The sequence below is a fragment of the Myripristis murdjan genome, chromosome 12 (genome assembly GCF_902150065.1).
Source record: "Myripristis murdjan chromosome 12, fMyrMur1.1, whole genome shotgun sequence".
Lineage (NCBI taxonomy): Eukaryota > Metazoa > Chordata > Actinopteri > Holocentriformes > Holocentridae > Myripristis > Myripristis murdjan.
In genome coordinates, this window is record NC_043991.1 from 16572662 (window position 1) to 16599953 (window position 27292).

Here is a 27292-nt window from a genome sequence, read left to right on the forward strand (position 1 = left end):
GACAAATAAGTCATCAATATAAACTGTATATGTAATGCATTTAGATGTTATGGGGGTGTATACAAACATATGAGAGTTGGTCTGACACTTGTAAGTTACACAGCCATGATTATAAAGAGTACATATAAAGTTGAATAGTAGACGTCCAACATAAAACAAACTTTACTCTTGCTCTTACTCTTGAACTGGCTCTGGAAAACAAGGCCTCAAGCAAAATGAATAATGTTCATGCACATGTGATATGCAGTCCTATAACAGGGCCTCACAGATCAGGACCTCTAACACTCAGTATTTCTGTCAAAATTACATGTTATCTCCCAGAGCTGGTTTGAGACTTGTGAGTTACACAGTGACTAAGCAATTGAAATTATTGGGAAAATATTATGTGACAAACATGTATTCAAATAATACATTAGTAATGTGTGATGCTGTTATGGGGGTGTCAACAAAGATATCATAAAGTTAGTTTGACAGTTGTGGGTTAAAGCAGTGGGGAAGCTGTTCATTTTTGAAGAGCAAATATAAAGCTGAATAGGAAACGTCCAATATAAAACAAACTTCACACTCAATACAAAACAAAGCCTCCAGCAAAATATAAACTTTAAATTAATGTTTTATGCCTCACACAGCATGGGCTCTCACAGCCAGTATTACAGTCAAAATATCGCGTTATCTCCCGCAGCTGGTGTGCAGGAGTTGGAGCTCTCTTACCACCACACAATCAGTAACCTATATTATTAATAATTCACCATAAATTTAAATTTAATAACCTTGGCGAGATTCCTGGCACCTTTACAGAGTAGGCTATTACTCCGGTCCTCCTTAAATGTTTTTGAAAAACATGGCGTTTTTCCGTCTAGGGGGAGAGAGTGGAGCCCCGCCCTGAACGCGCACACACACATACACACACACTGACTCGACACTATCAGCATCTGGGCCAGCAGCGAGCCAACTTCACTGTCAAAAGTACACAGACATTATCACATCCTGATCAGTACCAAGTCCAATGGTCAACGCTGCCTGGCTTTTGTATGTAAGCGCACCGCGATTTTCCGCACAAAGCACCAGAGTGCATTAAGGCCCGAGGGCTGGCTTGGTTTGGTTTGCGGCAGTCGAGCACGACCGACTAAAGAAAAAAGAAAAAAATAAGTTAGCCTCGGCTATTGCAAACATGCCCGGAGAAGCTAGATTTGTGAACCCGTTTCACAGACCGCAGTGTCTGGCCGCTGCAGCTCCGGCGGGGAAAGCCAAACTAACGCACCCGGGCAAAGCGATCCTGGCAGGTAAGGAAGTTTTGCTCTCGGCTCCTGTAGCAGCGAGCCGCCCGACGGGCTCTTTTCACTTATATATTTTTGCAGGATGTAAGCGGTGTTTGCAAATATGATCAAAGTGTGCAGGTTAGAGCTGCAGGTTCTTCTGTTTTTTCGTGAAACCCGCTGTATTGCACGGTTAGGAGAGGGTTTATTGATGGCACATAACTTAGCAGGCAGGAGAAAGTCAGAGGAGTTATGGTGACAGTTCACCCTCCCCAGGCATGTCTTGATCTCTTAAAGGCATCCTGCTTGGTCTGAAAGTGCAGCAACAGTGAGGTAAAGTACGTGTGAGCACTCCTCGACTGCAGTTACATTTATCATTTATTGCTGCAAGTTGAGAGAAGATCATGTAGTGTGTATCAGACATAAGAGAGCAAGAGATGATCACAGCCAGGGGCGTAACTTTAGCGAACACTGGGGATGAGTGGGGCATGTCCCCCCCTCACTGCTGTACTTTTTTTTATTCCACCTAAATTATTCCAGTTAGTTCTGTCCAAATAGTTAAACCCCACCTCATTCTTGCATTTTTTCAGTAACACTGGAAATTCAAGGGAAAAAACAAGGAAACAACAAATTACAAGGAAACATTACTGTAAAAATACAGTCTAAAAGAAAAAGAAAAAAGCATTAAAAGAACGAAAGTGAATTTTGTAGAGAGGATGAAATAGACTCAAATCTGATTTATTTTTATGTTTAAAAACAAACAAACAAAAGAATTAAAAGGCTTATTCCTTTCCACCTCCTTTTGAAATGATGGCTACACCCCCTGATCACAACCTACGTCTGATATTTGGGACTGGATATCTGCCGTTTTTAGAAGTCCTGGGACCTTTCAGCTTCAAGAGACTTTTTTTTAAGATGCCAGTTACACTGGTGTCACTGGTGGTGCAGATTTTTTTTTTTTTTTTTTTTTTTTTTTTTTTTTTGAAAAACCCATTCATAGAAACTTGAGTGGCACAGAATCTTATTGATCACCAGGGAGTATTGCTGACCTGTCTTACTAGTCAATCAGTGTCAGAGGTTGAAAGTCACTGCATAAGCAACATACCGCAAGCCAATCATTGCCAACATTGCAACATCAATAGGATGTCAAAAAGGGTAAAGAAAGATAGCCAGCCCCAGTATTTCTGGCTCTACTCTGTGGTTTGTTTCATGATCAGCACTAAAAATCCATTAAAAAAGAGTGAGTTTTTATAATATACTTTAATCCCAGTGGTCACCTAATGTTTTTGCTGGTGTTTTTACAGGTGACCCAGTGCCCTTAATGTGTGCTCAGAAGGGTCACTGAGGCCTGTGGTGCTTTATGTTCAGATCCATGAGCCATGATGACAAAGCACATTGCTCAGTCATCCTCAGTACACACTGCACACTTTTCCCCTGAGTTACAACACACTTGCCTGTCCCAAGATCAGTTCAGGACCTCCTCATGTGGGGGCACATCAGGTCAAGAGGCTAGTTATAACTTTATCATTGCAAACTCTGCATGAAAGATAACATATGAAGGAAGGACAGAGATCCAAATGTAAGATGGAATTTCTTCTTTTTATAGCCTCACTACATGGTAAGCATGAGATATATACAATAGCCTGTTATCTCGATATAAGTGGCGTCAAAACAAGATGACAAGGCTCCTGTCAGTGGTTGGAAGAGAATGACCACACCAACCGCATGCCAAGGCCTTATACAAACAGCTATGATCCTCTCTGAAACAGCTTCTCAGATGGTATTTTCCCACTGATATTACAAAGACGGAAGAGCCATGCTGGCCATTCAGAAAGCAGGGAATAAAACAAGAGCTCTTTTGGAAACAAGTAGGACAAAAAGCATTTGCGAAAAGAGGCCTGCAGCATTACACTGTTGGTAAACGCCTGACACAAATACCTGTTTTGCATAAACCTATGGATTATTTGCATTACTGCGCAAGAAATGCACGTACAATGCATTTGCAAATTGTGACACCGTTAAGCAGGAGCTTGACTTTCAGCATTAGTTATTAGGAGAACAAATATTGACACTGACTGTGTATACTGTTGTTCAAGGAGTCTTGTCTAGTCTGTGCGATTTAGTAGAATTTCTCTACACTATAATCACTATAATTAGATACTATCCTTAATTATGTAGGCTTGAATTAACAAAACAACAGGGAAGAGAGCAAAGAAGGGAACAGAGCTACACTGAGCAAGAAGCACTGCCAGTACTAGTGCATATGAAACATTACATTTTTGTTACAGGACATAACTGGGCCTAGTTTTTACAAAGAGATCATGATCTGCTCCATCTTAGGAATAATCTGCTCCTTTGGATCGGCATTATTGCAAAAAGCAGAATACTGTATGTACAGAAAGAACCAGCTAATATATGTATGTTTAGATACCACCAGTGTTAACAGCCATCCTGACACAATGACACACATGTAAAACCTGTTGCTCAAGTGTCCATGTTAGACTTGATAAACTGGCTTCACTTCTTTTTTTTCCAGCCTAAATACCAGGATATATAAGAAATATGCAGGTACTAAACGAAGACTTGACATGTCACTTGATGATGTGGAGTGTTTGTTCGATTTGTGCCTAATTTTTAGTCACAGCCGCCGCCCTGAAGCCATTTTCTAACCAAAGGAATGCTAAAGGAGTTTGTCAAAACCAGCACGGTTACACTCCCGTTTTGTCGAGAATGCTGTTGTTTTTTTTTTTTGTCTCTCGAAGAAGATAATTTGGTGTGTTTTGGTGGAAGAAACGGTCATTTGTGCAACCGCTGTGATGAAGAATGCTGAACTGACCTGTGATTTCACATGTACTACCAGCCCTGAGCGTGCATGTCCGAGTGTTGGCAATGCTCGTGTTGGACTGCCATGCATGACAAGTGTGGTAGAAAGCATGCATGTCAAAGTTCAAGGCATCAACAGAGGCTACTTTTTTTCCTTTGAGTGTTTACAACAAAGAACCAAACTGATGTAAGAAGTTGTTTTTTTCCTCCAACTGCTGTACCACCGATTGTTCTGCAGTGTTTTAGTGTGCGGTCACAGCTGGTTTTGGGTTTTGTAACTGACTTGATTGAATGCAGACATCTTTTATGACAGGCCCATGTGACCTCTTGTGGGATAATTAGTCAAACTTCAAAAACCTTTGCTGCTGTGTTTACAGTGAGCTGTGCACCCACTCACACAGCGATGCATTAACATGTTACTTTAATGTTCTCGTGTAGCTTTTGTGGAGTGGGACCAGGATGTGTAGGTCTGTGTCACGGAATGATAGAGTCACTGTTTTTAAAGCCACACACCCCTGAGCTGGAGCAGGGCCAAAGGGGAGTCTCTTGTGGGCCGAATCACACTGAGATCAGCTCAGCCAATCAGCCGCCCTGTTTCTATTTGCTGTTGAACGGCAGATGTGTGACACTTTGGGTTTTAAGGTGGAACTACTGCATATTGTAGATGAAACATGGAAAACATGCTGCTCAATTATATTGCCTTTCACTTTCTAATGGAGTTTACCAGTGAACACATATGAATAAATAAATGGTAAACTTGAAGGAGTAATTGAACATTATGACATGTAGTTTGAGTTCATATTTGAAAAGCAAATTCCAAGACTGAAGGACAGAAGGGTTTATACCAGGCCTATTCAATTGGCGGCCCGCGGGCCACATGCGGCCCAGAAGCAATTCCCGAGTGGCCCAGCTTGTGGTTCAACCAAAAAAGCAGCGAAAAACATTCGCGAGAATGAACTCGAAATCCCTGCAGTAGTTCAGAAAGTGAATGCAACACTCCACGTTGCCTAGCAACACACAACCAACTCACACTGCAGCGCGTTGTTTTGAAAGTTACTGATGCTAGCGGCTCAAAAGTATGTCTTTTTCAACCCTTAAACGAAAAATTGACGATGAAAACCGCCGTTTTAAATGTCTGGAAAATGTCTGGCCCAGCTTAAGGTCTCGGTTAAAAATCTGGCCCAACTGAATTTGTAATTGAATAGCCCTGGTTTATACAATCACTTACTGCTTCTGGTTTATGTGATCAGTTATTTGTTTGAGATGTAGTAGGTGCCTGCCAGGGCTTGATCTGTTGATGCAGTTTGTCATGTTTTGCATTCTCTCTGAGGTGCTCAGGAAGAAATATGTTCATGTCTTCTGGGTCTCTCTGAGGTGGTCAAGTCTTTGAGTCTTTGTTTCTCATATTTCAGGTGGGATCGCAGGAGGCATAGAGATCTGCATCACTTTCCCCACAGAGTATGTGAAAACACAGCTGCAGCTGGACGAGAAGGCCAACCCTCCCAAATACAGAGGCATCGGTGAGTTTTGCTCAACATCCTCTCTCTTGCCACTGACTTATGTTGTAATTGCACCGGTGACTATAAAAATGGTGAATGCACACTCCAGTTGTTTGTCTACAGTTATTACCAGTGCTGCTGCTTCATTGTTAAACTGTGCATGAACCTGTGAAGGTAACTTGTATATCACTAAGGTTACATGGTCCAATAATAAAGCTACATTTCCTTTTTGTTGAATCACTATGTTTTAGTACACATACCCCTCTATTAATTAATGGACTGTCTGCATGCATAGCCACCAGTGAAGAGGCTTTTCTTTCCCTGCATATATTTTCACACATCCAACCCATATCCTCCACAGTCAGCACTGGTGATAATGTTAAGGGTGGCACACAACACTTAATCAAGCAATTCTTACACAGTGAACAAGAAAAAAACGTTGGTAAACAGATATGGTGAACAGTGACTGTTATATTGGTCCCTCAGGTTTGGCACACGTGATCTGTTGTCCCGCATTCTTGGCATACTGAAAATACACACTGGTAGACTAAAAGCAATCCATAACATTAAAAAATTGTGTAGGTTTGTATACGACAGTAAAGGTATAAAATAATAGTATAATAATATGTGTATGTGAATATTTGGCTAGAGAAAAAGAAAGCAGCAAATGGAACAATAAAAAAATAATTTACAAACAGTCTGTTGTATATTGCCAGTGATAATAATGATTGTTAAAGATAAATTTATGTTACACATGAGTTCAAAACAGCAAAAGTAATGCGCTGGCTTCTGCTACTTAGTTGCTTTATGGAATCAAATAAAGTCTTTGAATTGGCTTATCATAAAGATAATGACTTTTTCAAAGGGGTTGGAGCCAGACTTTTGTTTTATCTATAAAACAGGTAGTAGCAGGTATTTGCACTGTGATTATTACAAGTTTGCATGTGTTTAATTTTTTAATGGGTTATGGAAAGAATTGTTAGTGAGTGAAGGCATGAATAGAGCTTGAGTATTATTTATGTGCCCATGACCTGGAGCAGTTAATATTTGTGGCTGACTCTTTATTAAAGCATAAAGGAATGCATGATGTTAGTGAAACGTTAATCTGCAGGGGCTGAAGTGTGATCAACTGTGTTTCAAAGTCCAAAGTAATGTCAGTACGCATGCCTTTAGATTACAACAGTTGATCGCTTCTGTTTGAGTAGCGGTCCCCTGGTGAGTAGAAACAACTGGAATGAACTGGTGTCTATTCAATAATTGCTCAGTTGTTGTTATCTGTTTTATGCGAGCTTGTGAACTTTGGTATAGAGCATGTTTTTGTCTGCTACCGCCCAGTATAATGGCCAGCTATTTGAGCTGCAAAAGATAATATAAACAGAGATAAAACAGAATAAATGGAGAGATGAATAGAGATAATAGAGACAATATAGAGGCTTCAGTAGTTCATGATGATATCTTTATGCTATTTGACTGCTGTGTTCTGAGCTACTCAGCAAGGTTGCAGCATCTATAATATTACTCCCATGGTGCAAAAATGTATGTTTTGGTTATATGCCTTTTTGCCTCTTTTTCATCTTACTTTTTTCTTCTCATCCCATCTATTTCCTGTTTCTCTCCTGATTTCTTCCTCTCGTGCTCCTTTGTCTCTCCTGCAGTCGACTGTGTGAAGCAGACGGTACATAGTCATGGGGTGGGAGGTCTTTATAGAGGCCTAAGCTCACTTCTCTATGGCTCCATCCCTAAAGCAGCTGTCAGGTATACCTACTACGCCTCCCAACATACACACACACACACACACACACACACACTTACAGTTACTTGCGGTCACTGTAACAATAGCATTCAGGTGATGATACACAACCTCTGGTGGCCACTTTGGAGGTCCTCAACCCTTGGGCAATAGTAAACTGAATTTGTGTTTAGATCATATCAGCTAGGCAACAACCCACTTTGTTGATTTGATTATGATTTGTGATATTACTTTACCAGTTATTTTGCATGTTAATATTACTAAAAAAAATTGGAGTTTGTTCAACTTAACTGAGTTAATTCTTCTCAAGCTACAACTTCTAGTGCTTCGGAGTAGATTCAAGAAGCAGAGCGGATTTGAATCACAGTAGTCTAAATTTGGGGAAAAAATTCTACCTTAAAAGACCATTTACTTTGACTTCTAGCATAATTGAATTTACCCACAGCCACATAATGTCTTTTTCACGTATGCCTCTTTGTCTTCCCCTTTTTATTGCCATTTATTTGCACATTATTTTCACTCAGCTAATTCTCCACTGGAAAGCCTTGATGATGCCACATGTGGCTGCTACAGAAAGAGATTTGAGACATAACTACAAAGCCTCTACACTGAATTATGGTATGAGTTCTGATGTTAATCGTCTTTCTTTTGCAGATTTGGGGTGTTTGAGTTCCTCAGTAATAAGATGCGTGATGAAAGTGGCAAGCTGGATGGCACACGAGGACTTCTCTGTGGTCTTGGTGCTGGAGTGGCAGAGGCTGTGGTTGTAGTCTGTCCAATGGAGACCGTCAAGGTCAGTCCAGCATCAGCGGTGCCCTTTACAGCTTGCATCAACATGTGTCTCATATTCAGATACTATCTAGATATGAGGTGTATGTGTTATAAAAATGCATCTCAACTACAAAGTCAGTGTTGTAATTAGAATGAGCAATCACAAACAACTGGCCAACAACATACTGCAGTCCACCGTATGTTTTTAAGTAATTGCGATTGACTGATGCCCTGCGATGGACGGTGACCTGTCCAAGGTGTTTCTCTGCCTTCTGACCAGTGAGTGCTGGGATAGGCTCCAGCACCCTGTAACCCTAATTAGAATGGTGGGTGGGAAAATGAATGAAATGAATGAATGAATCTTTGAGAGGTACAACAATGTATCATCTGTTGTAAGACCCAAAGGAAACAGTGAGAAAAAGGCACTGGTCCAAGTATAGATCCCTGAGGTACACCACAAATGATTCAGGATTGTGAGCAGACAAACCCATTCATGGACACAAGGAATTTTCTGTCAGTCAGTTAGGACAACCAGTCCAAGACGGATTTTCAATAATGATGTCATGATCCACAGTATCAAAAGCTGCACTGAGGTAAATCAACCTGAACACTCAGCAGTCTGCAAAGTATCATTTAAAACCTTTACAAGAATTGCAAAGGCTACTCATCTGCTCTTGGAGATCAACTGTGAACCAAACAGTCTCTTAGATTCCTCAGGACCACTGCCAGCAACACTGTCAAATGGGACAGCACAGTCTGCTGTTCAGCAGAGGGTGCAGAGAACAAGGAGTATCAACAGCCAAAAGCTTACCCTGTTCCATTTTTGTAGAGCAGAAATCAAAGGCATCTTCATAACCTCCTTCATATCATGACACCAGGGCAAAGACAAGGACAGGAAGGATCACCCACCCACACAGTCATCTGTTCCAAAAAAAAAAAAAAAACTCTTCTAAGAGACTGCACAGATTCCTTAGACCAATAAGTTTAATCAACGAGGGTAGGATTAGACCACTGGTCACCTTAACAGCTTTTTCCCTAAAGCTGTCACCCCACACATAGACCACATCTAATCATGAGCACTATATTCAGCCTGTGCTGTAACAATATCTGCACTTGTCACTTTTACTGTTTCTTGCAATACAGATAAATTACTGCGGAGGCCAGTTTTTTCACTTCAGCATCAATTTCAATGTTTGTACAATAGCGTGTAATTTAGATTTTCAGGGGTGCTGTTTTCTTTTATGTCCTTTATGTCGGTCATGTCTTTTGTGGCCAAACAGCACTTTGTTAAAGTTTCAGCATCCAGTATGTATTTGTTATTATTATGTCATTTTAGGTCAAATTCATCCATGATCAGACATCTGCAAACCCAAAGTACCGGGGGTTCTTCCATGGAGTGAGGGAGATTGTTAGAACTCAAGGTAAGAAAAGCAGATCCTTTTTTGTGCAGGATGGCTTGTATTTTACTGCCACCTGCTGCTCTTTTGTCACCATAAACTGTTTTACCATACAAGGAATGTGTTTTCACAGTTTGTTGTTTTGATTTGAGTCATCAGGTATATTATTTACAGAGAGATATTTTCACTTAACTTCATTACTTCTTAAATGAAACTGCGAAACTACTGAGATTATTGATGTGCCCTCAGGACTGAAGGGGACATACCAAGGCCTAACAGCCACAGTGCTGAAACAAGGTTCAAACCAGGCCATCCGTTTCTATGTCATGACTTCCCTGAGGAACTGGTACAAAGGTGAGTGTGAAGACAGCATGAGTTAACAAGTAAATATTTCAGTCAGTAATGCAGCCCAACAATCCCCTCTCATTTTCTGAATTACCAAGGTGATGACCCGAACAAAGTAATCAACCCACTGGTAACTGGAGTGTTTGGAGCTATCGCCGGGGCTGCCAGTGTGTTTGGAAATACTCCTCTGGATGTTATAAAGACCAGAATGCAGGTAAGACATTTGTTGCATAACGTCATATTCATTTCTCATAATTACTCAGGCCGTGCGCACAATGTCTGATGTGACACCAACGAATGTGCTTGTTATTCGACAGGGTCTCGAAGCTCACAAGTACAAAAGTACAGTGGACTGTGCCATCAAGATCATGAAGCATGAGGGGCCAGTGGCGTAAGTTCTTATGCAGTGCACATAATTAATATTTGGCATCATTTATAAAAAGTAAAACACGTTGTAAATTTAGCAGAATGACAAACAGACACGTGTACATGTTTTGTTCAGAGTTTGCATCAATTGCTGGTTATTACTGGTCTAGAAACCCCCCCTGGACATTTTGTCTGGAAAAAAAAAGGAATTTGGCTTACATTTGAATTTATCCTCATATCTGTGGATGCACTTACATTCCTCCCCTGGTTTATAACTCAGAAAACAGTAAAATTATACACAAGTAGATAAAGGCCGGAGTGCATACACATCCTGTGTGCTAAAGGGAAGCACAAATTAATGAACGAACAAAGTGTTTGCATGTGATGTTATTCTGTGTCCTGCAGTCAGTATTAGCCTACTTTAATCTTCTCTCATGAGTTGGTTTGCAACTTTGGGAAAACTGCTTGTTCTGTTCTCTTCTGAGCTGACATGAATTTTGTTCTCTTCGCGTCCTTCTGCACGTTTACATATGTTGCAAGTGCACTGGATTGTACAACCTGGTGATTCCAGCTTTTTTGTCAGTTAAATCTACTCCTCCCTTGATTGTGAAGCCCATTTGCATTTGAAGTTTGAATACAGCCTCTAGTTTCTATCTAGAAGGGAGAAATCAAAATGATGAAGTCCTATTTTATTGATTTTACATTGGATTTTAATATAATTGTTATCCTACAGTTCATTTATAGGTGCATCAGAGAGATAGTAACTGTATAAATATTCCATCAGTCCCATTTATAGCACAGGTGCTTTGGGTACAGCTGTTTAATAGCTGACTGCTACTTTTATGTGGTTGCTGATTATGTCACCATTGTTCATTTTCTTGATTTCCTCCCGATTTTCAGAAAATAATTTAGATTATCATGGTGCTGTGTGGTGTGGTGTTTTTGTATGTCTTCTCTTGGTATTGTCTCATGAGATAATTATACACTAATCTGGGTCACCCACCCTCAGAACACATTCCAGTCATAACATGTGTCAAACTCCAGAAAATATGGTAAAATGAAACGCAGACACAGTGTAGCATGCCAGTCTCAACATGTTAGCTGTGGTGCATCTGTGGTGCAGATGAACCAGGTTACTTACACCTACATTTACAAATGCATATCCTCCTCTTGAGCAAATTGACATTAAATTCAACCAAAAGAAAATACAGTTTATTGTCTTTGCTAATCTCCTCTGTAGTGCATCCAAGATTTTCTGTGACAGTGTTAATGTTAGAGCCTGGTAGCTTATGTAGGCATCTATTAACACCTTTTTTGACCATCAAAGTGAGAACAGGAGAGGATTTTAAAACACAGTTTAACACCACTAGGCTCCAATAAGACAGCATGGTCTGCTCAATATGTGTAAAATCTGTATTTAAGAGATGGAAGGATGATGAAAACTACTAGACTATGGATACAAGGATACAAGGATACAAGGAAGTTTATTGGTCATTATAAAACAGGTTGTATAATGAAATTAAAATGTGGTTCCCTCTTGATTGATTAATTGATTGTATAAAAAAAATAAAATTATTAAGCATGGAGGAGTGCAGATGGTGCATTTAGTAGTCTCACAGCCTGAGGGAAGAAGCTGCTCTGTAGTCTGGTGGTACGGCAGCGGATACTTCTGTATCTTTTGCCTGACGGCATCAGGGTGAACAGGCTGTGGCTGGGGTGGGTGTTGTCTTTAAGGATCCTTTTGGCTCTGCGCAGGCACCTCACCTCCCCGATATCACTGAGGCTTGGTAGATGGGTGCCAATGATGTTTTGGGCAGTTTTAATCACTCGTTGCAGAGTCTTCCTGTCCTGGGCCGTGCACATCCCATGCCAGTTTGTGATGTTTCCAGTCAGGATGCTTTCAATCACTCCTTTGTAGAATTTGCCCAGAACTTGGTGTGGGAATTTTGCTTTCTTAAGTTTCCTTAAGAAATACAGCTGTTTCTGAGCTTTTTTTAACCAGGGCAGAGATATGTGAAGTCCATGACAGGTTCTCTGTTATGTTGATTCCCAGGAACTTGAAACTGCTCACTTGCTCCACCTCAGCTCCATTGATGTAAACAGGGTTGTGTGTCTTTGCCTCCTTTTTTCTAAAATCAGCTATCAGCTCTTTGGTTTTGCTGACGTTGAGCATCAGTATATAGCTGATGTTATGGCCTCTTTTTCTTTCTTACAATTGAGTTTAGAGGAATATCTGCTTTAGGATGATAAACAAAACTTGAAATTCCAAAGGCCTCCGTGCCTTGCGGGTAAATAAATGGGTTAGTATGTAAAGTTCATCATGTTCTTTTAAAATCTCTTCATAGCCCTCTTGCTCTTGAGTTGTTCTGCAAAATAGGGACCTTGGCTCTTGTGATGATGACAGGATTTGCTGGCAGGCAGTCTGGGATTTGATCAGCGTGTTCAGAAATCCTGATTAGAAATTGATAACCTGTGTGCACAGAATATGTTTCACTCCAATGAAACTATGTCTCATGAAACATATTCCTTGTCCAAATTGCTGCAATTTTGGCTCCTCTATTTAATTAAGAATATACTTCACTTATCTACCTGTCAGACTCTTGTATTAATTAACAGTTTGACAGAGATCCAGTGATACAGTCTAGTTACTCTCTTTTTTCTGTCTTCTTAGGAATAAGCTTGTCACAATGAAGCACCTTGACAAAATGATACCTCCTACCACCATTTTAATTAAGATGCCTTTCCGATAATATGCACTTTGCTACAATAGCTGTAATTATGCAAAACATAATCCAAACAAATGAATGCAGAATTAGTTTGCTTACTTTCACAAGAAACCAGTGTTAATCTGATGGTTCTCAAAAAAGCTTCACTTAAAGAAAAAAAAGGCCCAGCTCACTAACAAAAAAATTAAATGTAGAAAGCCTTTCAAGCAACTGCACTAAATGTAGCTGCAAAAGAGACTTTCACATGCATAGGGGCTTATAATAAATCTGTCAAACCATGGCCAGTGTCCATGCACACAGTTAAATTAGGATCTGCTTGTTAGGCAAGCCTCAAAACCTATTTCTAGACTCTCCCTCCTTATGCCACATTTTGCCGTTTATTTAAAAATGTCACAAAAAAGTTGTCCTCCAACAAATCTAAGCTCTCCTCCTTTGCCTACAGGTGTTAATTACTATAGTTTCACTTTTTACTTTATACTATTTTACTTTGGCACGAAAACATGACTCTCTGTGCAGTGCTGACCAGAAAGCCTTCCTTTCTCATAAGAAACCAGTGCCTGTGAGTTGTAAAAGAACTGGTAGCGCTAGTGTGCATACAGGGAAGCTTAGTCACTGCAATAAATAGATAAATAATTAAATACATTTAAATTTCTGGAATATCAACATTAACTGAGGAATGCAGTACACACAAAACAGCACATATAACACATATTTTTGTGTCCCTGTGTGATAGAGTGTAGCATTTTCTTTTTGAGCAAGACTAGAGCATGATCCAGGAATGAATAAATGATGAAAAAGGGGCAGCAGGATATCATTTACAAGGAAGAGGAATATAGGGGACAGGAGGAAGAATTAAGTTTTCAGGCAGTGATGGATGATCGGAAGTAACTAGGAAGTAATTTGTATTATAATTACATCACCTAGGGTAAGGTGGCATGCTCACTCTTTCTCCCTCCGTCCCTTCCAGGTTCTACAAAGGCACTGTGCCTCGGCTGGGCCGGGTGTGTATGGACGTGGCCATAGTCTTCATCATCTATGAGGAAGTTGTGAAGGTCCTCAACAAGGTCTGGAAGACGGACTGAAGTGGACACACCAGCGAATACTACACAAGCAGGAGTGCAAGGACAGGCCATCCAAAACCTTAACCAGGCCAAGTCCCAAAGCAGCCTCCTCGGCCCTGCTTCTAGGTTCTGATATCTACCTCTACACGATCTGTCAAGAAAGGGATTGCTTTGTTCTAGATTTTATTTATAACCCAGCTTCTACAAGTGTAGGCACTATCTGTGTGGTTTAAAAAAAAAAAAAAATAGGCTACAAAATGCTGCCTTACTGCTTACACTTACCCTCTCTTCTTCGATTCCAGAAAGAGGAAGTTCCTTAAGAGCTCAGGGAAGAGAATGAGGAATTTATTTAGGACTAGGTCTGCTTGAGCAGGGAATGGGAACACTGTCTGCACAAAGAAGTGTCTTTTACCTACAGTGCTTTGAGTTCATTTAGGCTTTTTTTATGTACTTAATCGAAGAGAAACCAATACTCAACCCAACATAATGTGATGTAGACACTATTGACAAACAGAATTTACTTGAAAATTAGAGAGATCTTGAGCTCATAATTCCGAAGGCCTTTTTGTAGTTACAAGTATTTAGGATTTTTTTTTTTTTTTTTTTTGACAGTTGTTTGATTCTCTACTGTACCTGGCATCAGTATAATAGCTATTTTCATTCAGAAGTCATGTGATGCAAAAGCTACAGGTATATTAACTGACAAGGAGTGCAATTATAAACTAAATGCCTTAAATCATCTTGTCAGATTTACCAAGCAGTAATCAATATTGGGGTTATTCCAGTGGCTACTATAGGTTGCAAAGAGATAGTTTTTTTGTTCTCTAATTACAAAGTGTACAACATCAGTTATTTAGAAATGCACAATTCCACTAAACTGACTGAGATGGTGTACAGTGGATTCACTTTTAAGTTGCAAAGATGTTTTAAATCACTTCAGTTTATGCTATATGAAAGTGCCTATGTATCATTTGATTGATTTAGATTTTTTATGAGATTAAGAAAATGCTATTGTTGAATGTTTTCTGTTGTAGATATGTTCTTATTCTCAGAATTAACATGTTTTAAAGATGTTAACAGTTGCACACGGTGCAGTAATGCCACGTTTAATGCCAGGCGTTGTCTGGAGCATTTCAGATCTTCTCAGATCTTGTTTTAGAATTCTTGTGTTATCATTTTTTTCCATTACTACTTAGACATACCTGTTTGAGAAAGGCCATTAATGGTACTTTCCATCTCATTCCGAGGAGGAGCTGAGTTTAGTTTGGCCTTTGACTTGTGTGTTGTAGGTTTCCAGATTCATGTTTTGACATGTTTTAAATGTAACATTTATTGCCTTTACTTTGATGATCCAGTGTGCCAAGTGCCAATTTTGCCCAGAATATTAATATCACATACTAGGTTGGAGTTTGTAGCTTATTAGTGGAGTTTGGATATGGGATAGGCTGATATACAAAACTTGTTATGCCTATAACAAAGTGTGGGCTACACAGTGTCAACCAAGCTGCCTTTTTTTCATCTTCATGGTTAGCCTTAGCTTGCACACATGTAGACCTCTGTTATTATAGTTGTATAATTGAAGCTGTTGTAGTAACAAGGGGGAAACATCTTGAAATAGAAAAAAAAAGACTACATCCTGTTCTGTGGTTCTGGCAGTTAAACCCCAGTTGATGTGCCTTCAGTCCTTTTACACCTAATATGTATGCTCATGAAATAAACATTGGAGTTGGACTGCGGACATTTTGGTTTTTGGTGCGATAATTATTTGTCACAGTGCCTCCTCATTGCCTGTACTTCCATACAGCACCGCCTTTATGACGGCACCGTTTGCGTCTATGACCTTGCGGCGCTCGGTTTGGACCGCCGGATTCGCCGTAGTTGTCACTGTGAGCTTGTCCTCTTCCTCAGGACGAGTGAATGAAGATGCTCGTATTTGTTTAGTCGCGCTTCCACGTATGTAAACATGTCTTTAAATGGAGGGGGAACAAGAGGATTTTATTTCAACACCGTCTTGTCTTTGGCACGGTCGTTGGCCGCTCACCGGCAGGCGCCGATAGACAAGGTAACGACGATACATTTTTTTTTTTTTTTTTTTTAAGCTAACGGCAACTAACAAGCTAGGGACCTGTCAAGATAGTTTGACATTAAGGCCTGACACTAACATGGCTTCAGTTTTTGACGTAGTCTATGCTTCGAAGCTAAAGTGTTAAAATGTTTTAACAGTGTCAATTAATGGCGTAGGTGGTCGTCTTGACTGTGTGTTTAGGCTGGGAGACATGTAGCCTTGCTAACCGACTGCAAAGCTGGCTAACGTCGGCTACTTCTCTGTAAGTCAAGCCGGAGCGAAACTAGGCAGCATTTTGTGTGTGTGTGTGTGTGTGTGTTTTATGAGCATCGTAGCTCTCTTGAATCACTCGTAACCTCATTCACAGTCATACATGGTTGAAAACGAACTTTTCCATTCGTTGACCTCAGTGTCGGTGGTTTAAAACAAAACAAAACAAAACACAAAATTCAACCATTTAAACCATTTCAGAGACGCAGCCGATAACCCGAGCATATAGGGGCCAGATGCTCATCTTTAACTTGATGGTGGTATAAAGGCATTACCAGATGACAGCTTTTTTTACAGTCTGCATATGATATCCATTATAGTTATCTCGCGTTTGGAGAAATCTCAGCGTACTTTGTTGACAGCCCACTGCGCCTGCTACCGCGGTGAGCTCTCAGATGATTTTCTGCCACTGTAATGTTTGGTGAAGGGCAAATAATATTTATAGGCCTGTAAGAGTATGTATTTAAAAAAAAAAAAAAATCTAACATGCTTGATTGTTTCTTGCACCTATAAACTACCTTCACCCGTCGACCTCTCCTCTGTTAATCCTATTAATCTCCATGTCCATCAGCCTCCTCCACTCAACACCTATGTAAATGAGCTTCTCCTGTTATTATGAATACAACTGGCTCACAAAGCAAGAGCTGTCTTTAAAGCTCTCTGGTGGTTCTAGCCATGAAAATGTACAGTATAAAGTACCATCTTCAGCCATCCTGTCCAAAAATACTGAAAATCATATCAATGCCAATTTAAGGCATTTTGCATTCATTCCCAGGATATTTATGATTGATTTTCAGTTTTGGGGTTAACAGAAAGAGGAATTGCGTTTTTAACTGTCAGGATGGAGTGGCATAAGCTTCAGTTTACCTCTGCATGTGGGGGCGGACAAGTCAAGGAAGATTTATTATTATTTTAGTAGGCACAAGTTAAATCAATTAGCATGAGTGGCCAGTATCAAGCCAGTGTGCTTCAGTACTTAATGGATTGCTTATATTGTAGAGCTCACTGCGCCATAAGAGGACAGTACAGATGAAGCAGTCAAAAGAAAAAAATGTTTGATGCACTGAAGTGTATCTGGCATATGGTTTTGTATTTGTTACAACAGTAAAATACTGATTTTGTTATCAATACAAACATGAGTCGATGCCACTACAATACCTGGGTAGACAAGAAAGACCATCAAGGAATTTCACAGAACAGCCACTGTGCAGTATTTTAGCCAAGAAACTCAGCATTAATAGTATTATTATACCATAGACAACAACAGCTAAATGCTGTTCCTGGGGAAATAAAATGAACTAACTATCATATATAGGCTAATACTTCACATTCCAGTCCAAAAGCCACACTTTGTCACAAAAGCCAATACTGCCTATGCAGATTTTTTTCAGTGATATTTCTGGAAAAGACATGATTTATAGACATGAATTCAATTGGAGATGTCTGATTTTGCAAAGAAAATGTTAATAGCCTACATCAAGAATATTGTTTAACTGTGCAATGACATCCTTGAAACACTGGGATGTTGTGCTAAGTGATAAAAGCTCAGTAGCTGACCTGGAAATCCTTTTGCACAGGGACCGAATGTGTGTCCATCTCCAAATGTGAATCAGTCTGATTTTTGTTCCCAGCACTAGTTTTATCTGCCAGTTTAGACAGACTGGGATTCAGTCCAAGATGTGGCAGACTGTTCAATGCTGTTGCTATGTTTTCAGCTGTTTGACTTGGTTGAATTTGGCACTGACTGCTGCAGTCCACTGTCAGGAGCCAGACTGTGGCTCTGTCTACTCCCATCCCTCTTCTTTTAACAATTTCAATTCATTGCTTCCTGTATGTACACATCCCCTGGGCTGGAAGTGATACTGGAATTCCAGTTTGCAAACACATTGGCCAAATTATTAAACAGTTAGAAAAAGAAACACTGAATTCACAATAGCATTGCAGAACTGTTGGAATTTCAGCTGTGACAATGCTATAACAGTGTAGCCAATGAAGTATATCTAATTTAATCTGTTCAGTGTGGGATGGATTACAGGGGTTACAGCAAGCCAAAAAACACATCTTGTGAAGTAGTCAAAACAGCAACCTGTGCTTCTGACTGAAAAGAGAAGACTCCCATTGAGATCCCAACTGTGTAGCCTTTGTCATGACTAAAACAGGAAATATATCCTACAATGGCAGAGCAAAAATGGGTAGTCATACATCGCTGTCAGCTCTTTGTATGATTGTGCAATGAAACTTGCAGTTTGCTACTTTTTAGTCTCATAAATGCCCATAACAAGCTAGCAGACCGAACTTTCCCCTTAGTTTATTGTTTTTTGGTATAATTTGGCTTTTGAACTGGTCAGTGGACAGTTTCATGTCCCTTAACTTGTGATTGTCGGTACTATGACCGTGTTTTATTGGCAGCTGGTAGTTAATGTTCCATTTCAATACCTTTACACCTCAGTATAGCCATATGTCATTATATGGCTTGAAAACGAGACAGGTGTCAAGGATTGTCTGCTAGTATAGCTTTCATCTTTCCGTCATAACATTTTCAATCACCTTAAAAATTTAAAAATAGGCTTAGGTGGGGCCTAGGTGTGGCTGGTTTGGCTTTGTGATCAGAAAAACCCCTCCTATTCCAGTTTTATGCTATTACAAACAGCAGATTTATAATTTTTTAGCCTATGAAATCACATTTGATTTATTATTCAGTGGCTAAGAGTATCACAGCAGGCATGCAGGTTTATCAATATTAATTCATCACTTCATTTGCTCCCAGCAGGGAAGGTTATAATTGGTTGCGATCTTACTTTGATTCCATCAAAAAAGATTGTTATTGCCGTCACAGTTCCTTGACAGCGCAAGTATTTTTTATGTAACCACAGGATCGGCTGATTAGATAACAGGCGTTAAATATCTTGTATGTAAATATCTTGTTCACATTTAGAGTTGAAACGCTGCATAATATTTACAGACTAATGATTCAGTCGTGAGCCTGTTTGCTGTTAGAGGATTTTACCTCACCACATGTTCTCTCTCTCTCTCTCTCTCTCTCTCTCTCTCTCTCTCTCTCTCTCTCTCTCTCTCTCTCTCCCGTAAATCACTGACTCCCTCTTTGTTTTTCTGTCACTCGTGTAAAATCAGCCTCTGACGCTTCCTATCAGGTATTTTGATCAGAAGAAGAAATGAAGGTTAGAGGGTTAGGAATGGGCTTTCTGTTAGAAAGCCTCAAATACATTCTGACAGAAAGTCTCAGGGGCTAATTTTACACAAGCCTCTCTGTCTCTCTCTTTCTCGTTCACTCACAAACACACACACACACACACATATACTGACACGGGTGAGCATGCCTCAAGCTGGGTTCATGTGTCTTGTGGACATGGGACTCAAGGGAGTACGCGGCCCCCTAGACTCCAGTCCATGAGTCTCAAAGGTTCATGCTTCTCACTGTCATGATGACCGCAATTCTCAACACACCAGACGTCTTTTGGTAGTGCTGTAGAACAAAACTGCTATCCAGTCCCTCCAAACAGGAAGAAAAAGAAGCATGGTGGAAATATATGGTGTGGGAATATCCTGTTCATTTCTTGGCTAGAAACCAGGAAAGTGTGATAAGAGAGTTACTGTTGCACAGTGAATAGAAGGAATTACGTTTACTTGATAGTGGATAGCAGTTTGCCTTATAGTGCTACCAAAAGGCCTGGCGATTTGCTATTGTAATGACTGCAAGAAGCATATATGGCCAAGACATTTCAAAGAGTGTTAGTCAGATTCAAGATAAAGCCAAAACTGAAATTCCTGTGTTATAGGCTATACTGTTAATTTAAAAGTAGAGCTGCAACTAATCATTATTTTAATTACTGATTAATATGCCGATTGTTTTCTTAATTAACTGATCAGTTGTTTGGTCCATAAAATATCAAAACATGGTGAAAAATGTCAATCAGTTTCCCACAGCCTAACGTGACGTCCTCAAATGTCTTGTTTTGTCTCCAACACTCCACAAACCACGGATATTTAGTTTGGTCAGCATTCACACAGTGCCACCAGGTTTATTTTTACCATACTGCGAACAGCAAAGCTAACTGACTGTCGATGCTGGCTCTGCACCAAACCTAGCGGGGAGCACTATGCAAAGCTCTCTTCTTTACAACCACAAACTAGACACCTAGGGCACTCAGAGGATGCATGGCTTTTCAAGTATATTGACAATAATGATTTTAGAACAGAGAAGAGGACAGCTGATTAAACACCAATCACAATATCGTATTGCCATACTCGTAGAATCGCAATACTTAATTTTGTAATACATATTGAATCGGCACCCAAGTATCGTGATAGTATTGAATCATGAGAGAATCATGTCGTGCCAGCCCTAGTCTTAGCAATCAAGAAAACTGAAATCTGTAACTATAATCCATTTGATATATTTTTTTTATTATTGTCTCCAGCCACTCGTCCTCTCCTGTGTTCAGGTCTTATTGGAAGAATCAGGAGAATTGGCCTGTGTTGTTTTGGTTTATTGTAGAGATGATTATAGGGTGAAAAAAGGGACTGAAAAATGATTGACGTCCTGCCTCTTGTCTGTTTTGTTATTTATCATTCTGGCAATAAAGAAGTGTTATAAAGTATCACTGATGCAGCTGCAACTCAGAATCACCCATATGCCGTTTTATCTCTTGATGCAGAGGTGTTTTTTGATTGTGTAGAAAGGAGATGTTCATGTTATTTCTTCCTCATTCCACTAGCTCAAGCTGTTGGGCAACATCCTTTAATCTCACCTACCCCCTATGAGAGGAACTTCACCCAAAATCTCTCTGTATGCCAATGACATTTTATTATATTTGTCTGACACTCACTTCCACATTGAACCTACTCAGTTTGGCTCAGTGTAATTAATCTTCATCTAATTCCTGCACTGACATAAATACATTACAGCACATTGAAGCTTAACTTTACTTACAATTTACTGAACATTTTCCAGCTAGAAAATCAACTGGGCAAAGTCAGTTCTTCTGCCTTTGAATTTTACGATGAAAATGTTCCTCTTTTTATTCCACTTATTGGTTCATGGGCCACAATCAGGCATCATTCTCAGGCTCAGTTTTTGAACTTTTACAACAGGTAAAGCCTCAGGAAGACCTCTGCCACCTTGGACGACTCCATGATGGAAGTGTTTGTGCTCTTGCCTTCAGGCTGTTCAAGAGTTCAAAATCAGTCAATAAAGACATCTACGGTCTCCTTTGTCTTAGCTGCTATTGATTTGCTGACTGCGCACATGAAATAGCACTCGCTCGCGTGGCACTTTTCTGCCCCTTTCACAAATTAGTTCCTTCTGCACTGTTGATCTTTGTGTTTCTACTACTTTCATGTTTCCATCTCTCCATGTTGGCTGTTTTTTTCATGGTTTTGAGATCTGTGTAGTGTGATTGTGTGTAAGCCATAACTGAAATGAAAATATTCCCAGGAGGAAAAATAAAGACAGTGTGAATGAATGAGTTTGAATTCCTGTTTGCTCAGGCTAACATTACTAAAGTGCTTTTATGTTATGTTATGTTCAATATAAATGTTTGTGACATTCATGCCTTTGTCAGATAATTCAAAGTTGAGAAATATGGGAAAGAGTGAGAGTAAGATGGAGATGACATGCAATAGATGTCCTGGACCAGATTCAAATTCAGGACACTGCACCTTGTACTTGCCTCAGCCCACTGAGCCACCAGGAGCCACCCGGAACATCTATTTTTAGGTGTTTTGTTCCATTCAGTCCAAACCAAATGGCACAGTTTGTCTATAGCTTATTGGCTGAGGTTAGAGTCAATGTAATTAATCTTCATCTAATTCCTGCACTGACATAAATACACTACAGCACATTGAAGCTTAACTTTACTTACAATTTACTGAGCACTCTAGTTGATAGACAGTCTGTCCTTACTCTTTAAGATAAATTAACAGGTTTGGAACTTGATTTGGTGAAAAATGATTTGATACATTTTTACCTGTATGAAATGTCTGTGAACCTCCAATGCTGCACTTTCATGGTGAGATTTTCAGAAGACCACTGTATCAGAATAAGAGATGATATATGACTTGTGATTGTTGCCCAAGCTCAAAGCTGCTTTTTGTCAGTAAATCTCACTCTGTGTTTAACTGGGTTGTAATCTCTCTCAGGGCTTAAGACTGAGCCTTGTTAGTGTTGGGCTAATTAGTGCCAGGAGCAGGTTGTGTTTGGCGCCATGCCTGAAAGCACATTTTGCAGGACAAAATCATTGTTGCTAATGGAATGGAACAGAAATGATGGGTCTGTTGGTTCCCTGGGGGCAAAGAGATAAATTTGTCCTGTACTTTAAAGAAGATAGTAGTCTCAGAAAGGTTTACTGGGGTAAAGAGGTACTGCATGCAATTAATTTGTGGAATAGAAGGCCTACATCATTATCAAGGCTCAGTGAACGTGTTTAGACTTACTGTGCCAGGAAAAAATACATTTGATTCCTGCATCATTTCTGCAGCGTCCTCACTTTGGGCATTATAGCTCAGTTTGAAAATGAAACAGCAGCGGTGATGCAACATATTATGAATTCTTTCCACAGGTCCAGAAGTTACAGTGCATGTGCCCTGTTGACTTCAGAGGTGTTTTCCAGCTTGATGAGAGGAGGAGAGATGCTGTCATTGCACTGGGCATATTTCTTGTCGAGTCTAACCTGCAGGTAAACCCTAACAGCTAATTTACCTGTGCACTTCATGCTGCAGCTGTGCTCACATTGAATCAACAGCAAGTTACGCATCTGTAGCCTGTACCATTGGTGAGACATTTGTTATGTAATACTTTTGCAGCATAAAGACACTATTGTCCCCTACCTTCTTGGACTGCTGAAGGGGCTTCCTAAAGTTCAGTGGATTGAAGAGAGCTCAGAACGCAAAGGAAGAGGTAAACACAAATCTGTGAAAAACAAAATAACTTGTTTTTCTTTAATCTTCAGCATAGCATTTAATATACAAGGGTTGGACAGATACATCGATAATGCAATATATCGCAATGCTTGTGAGGTGTTATTGGTGTACTTGTTACAAATTTCAATACTTAAGTTTTCAACTTAAATTGCACAGATGCACATTTGAGTTCCTATGAGGTGTATATGTTCTTTGCCATTCGGTATTTTATCAGGAACTGTTAAAATTCTGTTATACATGTTTCAGTCACTGATTAAAACACTGAAATGCATGATTAATTCCTACTTATTTAAAAATAAGTCAGCCTTTTCCAGGGTATTTTTCTTCTTCATTTACAGCTATCATGATGTATCATAGCTGATTATCTTTTTATCTTATTGTTTATCACATAATCGCCTGTATCGTAATACTGTCATTATCATTGAGTAAAATATTTTGATAGTATCCTATTGCAAAGGTGATTCCCACCACTACAGTATACAGTATAACTATGCAATTTACAGCGATTAGTATGGATTACACCATGTTTCAGTAGTGTGGTACTGTTTCATAATGGCTGTTGAAATTTCCCTCTTGCAGACAACCTCCCTGTGGCAGAGAACTTCAGCTTTTGTCTTGTAACACTGCTCTCAGATGTTGCCCAGCGTGATGAGACCTTACAAGGACAGGTGTGTGTGTACTTGAGTCTATGTATTGTGTGTTTACATACATGTGCATGGCGGAGATGAAGCAAAGACATATTGCTGAAATGGTTGGTGTAGTTGTGGTTTGTGTTGATGTGACATCTTTGTCAGATCCTGGAGGCAGTCATGGACATCATGCAGGTGCTTCACGACATCTGCAAAAATCCAGAGGCTCATGATAAAGGTACATGTATGGCATACCTCATTTTGCTCCTTCAGCTTCTCTGTATATCATTTTGGGTGGTTATATTTTCATGTGATATACCTTCCTTGTCCCTTTTCTTACAGAATACCTGTGTAAGTACACAGTGCCCTGCCTGCTCGGTGTTGCCCGGGCATTTGGCCGATACAGCAACACTGAAGAGCCACTGCTGTCCAAGCTGTTTCCTCGGCCAGTTGCTCCTCTGCTGTCCACAGGTGAAGATGGTGATACCACACGCCGGCGGTCCTTCAACGACTTCCGCTCTATCCTGCCGAGCTCTTTGCTCACGGTGTGCCAGGGAGACACTGTCAGACGTAAAGGCTCCTCTGTGTCCAGTGTATCACAACAGGTATTAATATTATGGCCTTTAACCTCAGCCATACATAAGTTATTCCTCTTCAAAAAAAAAAAAATAAAGCACACTCACTAATTTTCTACATCTTACTGTGATATCGATTCACCTTGGTCTTGATTTAAAAAAAAAAAAAAAACACAGATTGACTTTCATAAAAAATACATTCCTATTTCCAGCAATGGCCTGTGGGAATATCAGTGGGAAATGGATGTTGTATATTTTTACCATGGCATTTTTCTTCATATTTGTGTTTCCAGGCCAGTCCAGAGAGAGCAGGTCTAACTCCCAGCTCCCCTGCTGACCCCTCTGCACACTACTTTGAAGGTATGAAAAAGACTCTTAACAAGTGCACATGATGCCCAAAACCTGATGACCTGCTGAGGACTGAATTTTGAAAAATCTCTTGAAAAACCCTCCTCAGGCTCATACCTCCCTGATGGCAGTGCAGTGGACCCAGAGTACTACTTCTCCACCATCAGCTCCAGCTTCTCTGTCTCCCCTCTCTTCACTGGAAGCAACACCGGAGAGTTTGATGTCCCTCTTGATGTGCTCAGACAGCTCCTTCACATGGTCAGTAACCACAGATGCACTGGATTTAAAAATGGGAACATGTATCTTGGCCCATTTAAAAATAAATAAATAAATAAATAAATAAATAAATAAATAATCCACTGACACTGGGCAATGCAGGTGGAGTGTAATAAAACTGATAACATGCTCTCTGTAGGCACTTGGGCAATTGTGTTTGTTATATACTCAAACTGTTCCTCTCTTGAATAGGTGGAACAGTTTGTCTCTGAATCATTTCTGAAATCACTGGATGATACTTTGGCAGAATTTGCTGAGGTATGTTTTCTCACATCACCACAAAAGTTTGTCAGATCATTTTAGGACCCTTCACATTCATTCTCATATTTATGTCATTTTTGTTCTTTACAGTTGAACCCTGGTCTTCACCTGTACTACAAAACCTTCAGTGATCCTCTTTATGTAGCCATATTCAAAATGCTGAGAGACACCCTGTACAATCTGAAAGGTAAGGACACCTCCCCTCTAACTACCTTTTTAATTTACTGTAATTGAGAAAGATTGGATGTTGCCATATTTCTAATGGGAGGAAATGTGTTGGCTCAGTGAGCACAATTTAATTAGGGGCCTTATTAGGGGCCGTTCACGCCTACCCTATTTGGTCAATTTTAAGTGGATCATGATGCCCTTACTGTAAGAGCTCGATTGATTTGGAGTGATGGGAAAATCCTTTTGAACTCTTGTGCAGACCAAACAAGTGAATCACAGTCTTCCTGAAAGTCAGGACTCTGTATGGTTTGTCTCAAGTGAGAACACAATCTGATGTAAACTAGGAAGTGAACTATGACCTTGCATGCTGTACAGCTAAAATATACAGGTATATAGTCTATGTAAATCATTAAATCCATCTGTCACTTGTCTTCTGTTTAGTGAGATGTGCACATATTGTAGGCAGTCATCAGGGTCTGCCCTCTCCTTTGTTACTGTCTCTTTGCAGCACATCTCTTTATGTGAAGCATAGCAGCATTGTTCACACTTTCATATTCCTCAAACTGTTGTTCTTATTTGGTAAGAACATCAAAGCTTGTAATAAAACCTAGGATTGCCATTGCAGCATGTTGTTGATTCATTGTTCTGCTATTGCTCAGTTCCTGTGACACACTGTTGTTTCCAGACTGGACTTTCCTTCATAAAAATTCTGTCCAGTAGATACAGGATTCACTTGACCGCATTTAATTTGTTTACAAATTTTGTTCTGCTTACTCAGACCAAGGAAGCAGACTATTTGGTGTGAAAGCACCTTTACCGATTCATTCATGTATTTTCTGTGTTCATCAGACCTCCAGACAGGCTATGTGAAGGAGGTTCATGACTTTGTCCTGGAGCAGTTCAGCAGCAGCCAGTCAGAGCTGCAGAGGATCCTGCATGATGTGGAGTATCTCCAGAGTGAACTGAGCCCACTCAAACTGCGCTGTCAGGCCAATGCTGCCTGTGTGGACCTCATGGTGTGGGCTGTTACTGAGGAGCAGGGTAAGACTCTGGTTCATGTGTCAGAGGAAGTAATCGCTTTCAGAAGTCTTAAAGTCTGTGCAACTTTTTTTTTTTTTTTTTTTTTTTTAAACCAGGAGCCGAGAACCTGTGCACCAAACTGTCAGAGAAGTTGCAGTCTAAGACGTCCAGTAAAGTCATCATTGCTCACATGCCCCTCCTCATCTGCTGCCTACAGGTATCCGCTTACTGCATGATATTTTTTCTTTTTCTTCCCCTTCTTCTTCTACTTTATCTTCTTTCGCTCTGCTTCTGCTTCATCTTTTTCTGCTGCTTATACTTCATCATCTTCTTCTTGTACTTCTCTATGTTTATGTGTAGGGCCTGGGTCGTCTATGTGAGCGTTTTCCTGTGGTTGCCCACTCTGTCACCATGTCACTGAGGGACTTCTTGGTGGTGCCCTCCCCTGTTTTGGTTAAACTCTACAAATACCACAGCCAGTACACTACAGGTACCAATCAAACACCTCTGTACACTCATGAGATGATTGCATAGTCATTTAATCTCAGTGAATTTTGAGCTGAAATCCTGAAGCTCCACATTTATTGTTAAAGGTGGCAGTGAGATAAAGATCCATGTGACCAATGAACACTCCCAGTCAACCTTCAGCACCCATTCAAGCAAGAAGAGCCAGCCGTCCATGTATGAACAGCTCCGGGACATCTCCATAGACAACATCTGCAGGTGATAACATCCTCATACATGCAC

General features: G+C 40.1%; 2 protein-coding genes across 3 annotated transcripts in view; both read left to right on the plus strand.

Moving 5' to 3' along the window:
* Positions 1-878: 878 nt before the first annotated feature.
* slc25a1b (slc25a1 solute carrier family 25 member 1b) lies at positions 879-14352 on the plus strand. The gene is made up of 9 exons (XM_030066095.1): positions 879-1283; positions 5492-5599; positions 7234-7333; positions 7983-8121; positions 9436-9520; positions 9746-9850; positions 9940-10055; positions 10159-10232; positions 13901-14352. The coding sequence occupies exons 1-9, from the start codon at positions 1172-1174 to the stop codon at positions 14013-14015; spliced, it is 954 nt and encodes a 317-aa protein (XP_029921955.1). The 5' UTR covers positions 879-1171; the 3' UTR covers positions 14016-14352.
* A 1525-nt stretch (positions 14353-15877) lies between these two features.
* The window catches only part of pi4kaa (phosphatidylinositol 4-kinase, catalytic, alpha a), a 35360-nt gene continuing 23945 nt past the window's right edge, over positions 15878-27292 (plus strand). Inside the window, exons 1-14 of one of the 2 annotated variants that reach the window (XM_030064885.1) lie at positions 15878-16056; positions 22908-23024; positions 23152-23245; positions 23848-23936; positions 24063-24135; positions 24240-24502; positions 24766-24832; positions 24930-25078; positions 25289-25354; positions 25448-25544; positions 26375-26566; positions 26662-26762; positions 26906-27035; positions 27139-27268. In XM_030064885.1, the coding sequence (XP_029920745.1) occupies positions 15958-16056; positions 22908-23024; positions 23152-23245; positions 23848-23936; positions 24063-24135; positions 24240-24502; positions 24766-24832; positions 24930-25078; positions 25289-25354; positions 25448-25544; positions 26375-26566; positions 26662-26762; positions 26906-27035; positions 27139-27268 (1667 nt within the window). In that variant the 5' untranslated portion in view covers positions 15878-15957. The remainder of the gene's footprint in view (positions 16057-22907; positions 23025-23151; positions 23246-23847; positions 23937-24062; positions 24136-24239; positions 24503-24765; positions 24833-24929; positions 25079-25288; positions 25355-25447; positions 25545-26374; positions 26567-26661; positions 26763-26905; positions 27036-27138; positions 27269-27292) is intronic. The other variant, XM_030064886.1, reaches the window with a different exon arrangement.

Excerpts from the sequence above, each read along its gene's own strand:
- slc25a1b (XM_030066095.1), top strand. The coding sequence starts at position 1,172 with ATGCCCGGAGAAGCTAGATTTGTGAACCCGTTTCACAGACCGCAGTGT. Across the intron at positions 9,851-9,939 it reads CCTGAGGAACTGGTACAAAG|GTGATGACCCGAACAAAGTA; the intron begins GTGAGTGTGAAG and ends TGAATTACCAAG. Across the intron at positions 10,056-10,158 it reads TTATAAAGACCAGAATGCAG|GGTCTCGAAGCTCACAAGTA; the intron begins GTAAGACATTTG and ends GTTATTCGACAG.